Raw genomic sequence first — 7969 nt, 5'->3', positions numbered from 1 at the left:
TGTAATCATTCCAGTCTATATTTCCCCAAATCAAAAAGTGGATGACATAATACATTTTATACAACACTCTATATCGCCCTATACCTAACTATGATGGAAGAGATCAATTGCCATTGGTGTTAAGTGGAGACTTTAATGTAAACTTTGCTTCAGAACACTCTAAGCCATATATACATTTTTTCCGATACAACTTTAATTTAATTATGAATAATAATCCAATGACACCAACAACAAGATCAGGAACTACGGTTGAAGCGATTTTTACACGGCACCTACCTAATGTACAATCAATAACTTACATATCTTATTTCAGCTATCATAGTTCAATAATATCTACTTTTCCAAAAGAAATATCTACAGACGAATCCTCCGACGAATACATGGAAATTGATGAATTAGAATAAGTTTATTCTAATTCTTTGTTTTTGTATATTTTTCTATATAAAAAACTAAATAGAGTCTTAAGGATATAAATTGTACACCATACCTATCACTATTAAATGTTTCATATTGTCATATTTATTTTCAAAAAATAGACAAACATTCTTATAAATGTATGGGATGCTATACATATGACCTATAGGTGCACCATAATGCTAACAACATATCAAAAAAAGTCTACGTGCAATAAGCCTAGATTTAAACATGTTGTTAGCTGTAATGGACCCGAACTGTTATTCTAACCTGTCGGTCACGTCACTATTTTTTTTTCGTGCCTTAGTAAAGTTGTAATAGATGAATAATACACTATATATCTGAATAAACTTGTAAAATGAATATACCAGGCAAGCTCATAACGGGGTGTAAAAACAAACGCAATTATAAAACATATTACGCAATACAAAAGAATATTAGGCAACGAACATTCCTCAACGATTACATAACAATCTTTCCGAGACGTCCACACACAAAAACATGCCCATGCATGGACATAAAGAATTAATAAAGATAAAAAAAAATCGTTACGCAACATTATTATAGGATTACGTAACTGACTTCTGTCGCATTAGAAAAACAGTTTACACTTATACGTGAGCAATATACGAAATTTGGTTAAATAACCAAATATCAATGCCAAAACTATGCGCAAAAGTATTAATAGGATAGAAGACAAAATACGATACATCCCTATCATACCAATATTGCCAAAAAACCAACGACAATGTGCAAAATACAACATAACATGCACGCACATGCGCACTGTACGACATTCGGTCAAACAACCGGATATCAGTGCCAAAATTATGCGCAACAAGAAGAATACGATAGCCACTAACATGCGAAATACTCTTTTGTACCAACATTGCAAAATAACCAACAACGATGTGGAAAATACGACAGAAAACACACACATGCCACTACACAACATTCGGTCAAACAACCAGATGTCACTGTTTTAACTATGTGCAACAAGAACAATAAGATGACACATGGCGTGCGAAATACTTTTATCGTATAACATTTGCCAAAAATCCAACGACACCACATGAATACGCGCTCATGCACAATTTACATTACAAACACGAATAATCTATTCTGATGTTACGTAATAGATTGGGGATAAGACAATAGCTTCTTTACATAAACGGCACTCACAGACCATACAGTAAGTACAGGTAGTACACTCGTTGCAACACGGCAACTCTACACAAATTACCACGTTCACGGCGACCACAACGAAGCTACACAACACCGATCAGTTTTTCTTTTAACGAAATTAATCTTTCTTTACGAAGTTAACTTACTATAGCGTTTGTTTTGGACACCATGTATGAGCTCACTTTTGGTATATTCACTTTGCTATTCCACCATGACAATACTGTTATTTATATTTTTATAAACCCAATGAACCTTCAACAATGCCAAGCTATGTAGGTAACATATCCGATCTTTATATTCCAGCAGTTGAGAAATAATGGATCCATAGGTACGACTTTTTTCGTATATCTAATATTTTAAAGTTCAAATGTTGACAACATTTATCAAATTGTAAATTTACAAACTTTATTATAACTTGGGTATATAAAACTTTTAGAGTAAATTATTATACTTTATACCCCATAATGACATTTTCGAATGAATCTAATATTTTTTGCAAAAATTAAATTAACCATCAGTTGTGCTAATTCTTAATAATAAAATGAATTACTTTAATCATAATGATATCATAATATTTCAATCACGGGCAAGTTAATGAAGCATTAGAAAAGTTTAAAGTTAATAGTTATCCTAATTTCCTTTTAATTAAGTCAAGTTAAAAGTTACATAGAACTTACAATAATTAACTTATTAGCTAAAGTTAAGTTATTTATGATTTTTTTATTAAATAAATAAATATCCAGTGATATGGTAAATAATATCATAGCAAAATAACGAAAGTAAATGTTTATGCAATATAATTCAAAATTAACTTATCTTGTATTTGATTAAAAACAACTCGTTATTATTAAGTTTATATGAATAAAAATCGGTTTAGTTAAAAAGTAAGTTAATGAATATTAAAATGTAAAAAGTTAAATTAAAACATTTAACTTAACTTTAACTTTTTAACTCGTTTCTACCTAGGCTTGTCAAATATACTTAGTAAATAGTACCTAATATATTATAGGCTGACGGTGTATTACAATCTTGCGCGGTGGATGCATACGGCTCACAATGCCATCTCTTGAGCACTTTATATTTTTAATTTTACCAGAGCGGACTATAACCATGGGGTGACACTTTTGGGCGGCAGGCCGATAACAGAAAATCATTCACCATTTAATTTGAGGTGCTTTTATCAGTTTTAATTCAAGATAAGAAACATATTCCGAACAACATTACAGTTTGCAAATCACTAATCAGTCTAATCACTAGCTAAAATTGATAAAAACTACCTCAATTAAAATGGCGGCTGATTTTTGTTTGGCCCTATCTTACTGTATAATTTGTTATGAGTGAACATTCTGACTATTCTATTCTGTGCTATAGCTAACCTATAACTCGGGTTACAGTTACGTGATATTCAAATATTTCTAAAACGAAAATGTATCAATGAACAGTATTATGTTTTACCAAAGTGCTAAATAATACCAACTGTGACATGAACCATACAACTATAAATAATGAATGCATACTTACAATAATTTTTAGAATCAGCTTCCCAAGAGGTACTAATGAATAGTGTGTATTACAATCGTTCGCGGTGGATGCATACGGCTCACAATGCCATCTCTTGAGCACTTTATATTTTTAATTTTACCAGAGCAGCCTATAAATAACCTATAACTCGTTTTACCATTACGCGATATTCAAATATTTTTAAAACCAAAACTAATCAATGAACGGTATTATGTTTTACAAAAGTGCTAAATAATACCAACTGTGACATGAACCATACAACTATAAATAATGAATGCATAGGTACTTACAATAATTTTTAGAATCATCTTCCCAAGATTTACTATTCGTCCAATTTTCTAAATTATAAATATATAATACGTACTTAATGTATTGTAAAAATATCTGGCTTCAGCACATTGCAAGGAATTCATATGACCCGCCAAGCTGAGAGAAATTGAAGTATGACACCTAATATTAAAATACGTCTATGTGTCTACTACTATTTTCTTTAGCAGGTAAACTATGTTGGCAAAAGAAATAAAGAAAAATACGGTAAAATTCGGCATAAATAAAAAATCGCTCTTCTATTTTTCCGTGTCCAGTTACATTATATTAAGCCAGTAAAAGTTATTATCTGATGTTTCAAATAAATCATGATGTTTTCATCGCAATATGCTGATATTGTTGGTTTTTCAACTAACCAAATTCGTGGGCTCAGAATCAAAAGAGAATATCTCAAAGTATAAACATTTTCAGGAAAGCCATTTTAAACTATTTTCCACATGAAACTGTCTTATCTTTTTTTTAAATTCTTTTTTCTAATGAATTATTTTTAATGATTTTAAACATTCAAAAATGTCTTTATATATCCATGCTACGAAAATTTAAGACAAGGTTCCTCATAAGTAGTTATATAATAACAGTTGAGAAATAATGAGATCCATAGGTACGACGTTTTTGTATATCTAAACTTTTAAAGTTCAAATGTTGACAAAATTTATCAAATTGAAAATTTACAAGCTATTTAGTAGTTAAAAGTTCATTAAAATATATTATACTTTTATAGCTAAAGATTGAAAATGCAAAGAAGGATTCTTATAAATATTTTATAATGTTGGCAAAAGAAGTAAGGAAGAATACTGTAAAATTTGGCATGAATAAAAATCACTCATCTATTTTTTCGGGACCAGTTACATTAAATTAAGCCAATTAAAGTTATTATCTGATAAATTCATGATGCGTTCATCGCAATACGCTGGAATTGCTGGTTTTTCCATTAACCGAATTCGAAACTGTATTTTTTTTGTTTTAATCTTTTTTTCTAATTAATTATATTTAATGATTGGCACATTTAAAAAAAATGTTCTGCGTGAACAATTTATTTATTTTTTTTTTAATCAAACTTAACGTAAAAAAAAAAAACAAAAATTTAAAAAGTTCCTGTGGATATGAACCAAGAAGATCTTCAGTTAGAGAACCTTCTGATTGTTATATAATTGTTTCATTTAGTCAGAACTTTTTTGTTCTAAATTAAATATAATATATTATAATCCATAAGATTATTAATTATAAAAAATTTCATGACATTCTATTAAAAATAAAAGCTAATTAAATATTATACTTATTAAGAAAATAGTTTTATTTTCAAAGATATAAATGAAATTCTCACGTTGTTCTCCAGTATAGCACACGAAATTCATCTTTTGTAATTCTTCTGTAATGATACGATATTTCAAATAACAACGAATATTTATAATATTTTTAAAACTATCAATTGTTATAGGTACAGTAAATATATTATGTATTTAATGTTGACACTATACAGCTATCAAATTAAATGAGTGTAAGAATAAAATTAGTTATAGGTACAATAGGTGCATAATAATATATTATACCTACGCTAAATACGTATAGGAATAATATTATTTACATATAGGTTCAGTTATAAATATTTATTATTTAGATAAGATTATTGTATGATTTAACTACTCTTAATCTACTTCAGTGCAACTAAAATTCCGCGAGTGCAAATATAATAACTAGGAGCCTATCATAATGCGAGTGACGTGAGTCTCATACTGTCATCACTCGAAATATCAGAATATATATTATTAATACTTCAAATATAGAACCGTATACTTAAGTGATTAACCCAAAATATCTAATAATAATTTTTAGGTAGGTAGCGTTTTATTTTCTAATATTATACAGGATTTGACATGAACCCGTACTTTTTAAGACATTTTTAGCTTTGTAAAAATGATAATTTGTGGGCTAGTTAAATAAAATAAAGTTAATTTTCAAATCAACTTATTAACTTCACTAGCTTAATAAAATTGATGCTTGAATTAACCTAACTTATCTCGGTTGATTTAAAAATAATCCATCAAGTTACACAATTTTTTAAATTTTTCGTTTTTATGGTTTTATACGTAAATATTAATATTAAAATCAAAATTAAAATAATCAATAGTACAATTGTTTATTATAATTTAGGAAATTAGAAAGAACGCAGTTATTAGATTAACCTTTTTTAATATGAGTAGTGACGTTGATATTATTTTCCATATTAGCTTTTAACTTATCGATTTAAAATTGTGATTTGTTCACTGTCAACTTCTAACCAGTGTTGGGAATTATCTAGATAAATTTTGTAGATAAAATTATTTTTTTAATTATCTTATCCAGATAAAAATAATTAAATTTTCTAATTATCTCATCTTGATAAATGTAATGGTTATTTGAGGTAATTTATCTAGATAAATAATATAATAATAAGATTATTTTCAAATACTGAAATAGCCAATAATTTACTAGTAGTGATTCCAAATTCCAATATTATTATAGTTAAAAAAAAGAAATGTTTACTGAAAAATTGTCAATTTTATTTTGTTTTATTTGTATTCAAGTTGTATTAAAAATTAAAATTTTATTTTAGTCGAGAAATAATATTCAGGACGTATTGACTAATAAATATTACCTAATTAGTAATTACTAATAAATTAGATTATTTATAATATAATTTAAAAACAAATTATCTATTTTTATATCTAGATAATTGTGTGTGTATTTTACATTTTTATCATTATCTAGATAAATGTTGAATGAATTATCTCTTATCTTATCCAGATAGTTTTTTGGCTAACTTTTCCCAGCACTGTTCCTAATTTATTGAATATAGATATTAACTTAATTGAGTTATTTGTTTTCATTAAATTGCCTAACTGCCCTAACCAACTTAATATTTTTTTAGTTTTAATATAACCATTTGGGAAAGGGGCACGACAACACCCCCACTATGACTATGCCACTGAAAATAGCTATAATTCATATTACTTGTATATGCATATATATATTTTACAATATAAAAGTGATAACATTATGATTAAAGTGGAAATCGCCTTATACAAGTGTATAATGTACCTAAAGGTATTTATTGTAAGGTCAAATATAATAGTACGTACTGATACATGCAGCCTACAAAACTATCAACTGGTATAGGTACAATAAATATATTATGTACTTAATTTTGACACTATACAGCTAAATGTGTCTAAAAGTTAAATTAGTAATAGGTACAATATGTACATAATAATATATTATACCTACGATAAAGACGTATAGTAGTAATATTTACATAATATAGGTATTCAGTTACAAATATTTATTTATTTCGATAAGAATATTGTATGATTTAACCATGCGTAATAAACTAATACCGTATATTCAAATTGTTAACATTTACTTCCATGCGACTAAAATTCCTCGAGTCCAAATATAAGAACTATAAGAACCTATAGTCGTGCGAGTGGCGTGAGTCTCATGCTCTCATCATCCGAAATATCGGAATATATACAATTAGTACTTCAACTATAGAACCGTATACCTAAGTGATAAACCCAAAATATCTAATCATAATTTTTAGGTAGGTAGCGTTTTATTTTTAATATTGTAGTACAAACTAAACGAATGATTGAATTCATGATTTGACTTGAACCCGTAGTTTTAAAGACATTTTTAGCTTTGTAAAAATTATAAAAGTTGGTCATTTACTAGTTGAATAAAATTAAGTTAAGTTAATTTTCAAATCAACATATGAACTTAATATTATAATAATATGAATGTGTTATGAATCATGTATACTGTATGGGTATTAAAAATGATTTGAAAATGAGGGGGGATATCCAAATATTAACAAAAATACTCAATTCTAATAATTTATTTTTATGTGATTTTAATATTTTGTTATGGCCAAATAGGGGGGGGGGGGGGGGGAAGTATGAACCACAGCCTCTCCCCGTCATGACTGCGCCACTAACAATACCTATAGTTCAACTTCCTTGTATAAAAATAATAATTATGTTACAATATAAAAGTGATAACAATATTATGATTAAAGAGGAAATTTTACAAACTATACGAATTATTGAATTCAGAATTTTACTTAAGTCCGTAATTTTTAAGACATTTTTAGCTTTGTAAAAATTATTAAAATTGGGCATTTACTAGTTAAAAAAAATTAAGTTTAGTCAATTTTCAAATAAACGTATGAACTTTACTAGCTTAATAAAATTGCCACTTGAATTAACTTAGCTTATCTCAGTTGATTTAAAAATAATCCATAGAGTTCAACAATTTTTAAAATTTTTCGATTTTATGGTTTCATTTATGTATAAATATGAATATTAAAATAAAAATAAAAATAGAAATAGTCGGATCCAATAATAATTCAAACATTTTTGTTACATTTCTTGATAAAATATTTTTTTTTATTGGATATATTTTAGTAGATTAGATAGTTTAGTAAATTTGTTTCTCATAATTTAGGAAATTAGAAAGAACGCAGTTTCTCTTTATCAATTAAATT

At 27.2% G+C, this 7969-nt stretch overlaps 1 protein-coding gene across 1 annotated transcript in view; it reads right to left on the bottom strand.

Moving 5' to 3' along the window:
• The window catches only part of LOC100573156, a gene marked incomplete in the record, with an annotated part of 82952 nt that overhangs the window by 66613 nt on the left and 8370 nt on the right, over positions 1 to 7969 (bottom strand). Inside the window, 1 exon segment of the mRNA XM_029490869.1 lies at positions 4772 to 4816. Coding sequence (XP_029346729.1) covers positions 4772 to 4816 — 45 coding nt within the window.

Source organism: Acyrthosiphon pisum, chromosome A2 (assembly GCF_005508785.2).
Source record: "Acyrthosiphon pisum isolate AL4f chromosome A2, pea_aphid_22Mar2018_4r6ur, whole genome shotgun sequence".
Taxonomy (NCBI): domain Eukaryota; kingdom Metazoa; phylum Arthropoda; class Insecta; order Hemiptera; family Aphididae; genus Acyrthosiphon; species Acyrthosiphon pisum.
Note: the sequence above shows the minus strand (reverse complement) of the source record. Positions and strands in the feature narration are given on the sequence as shown.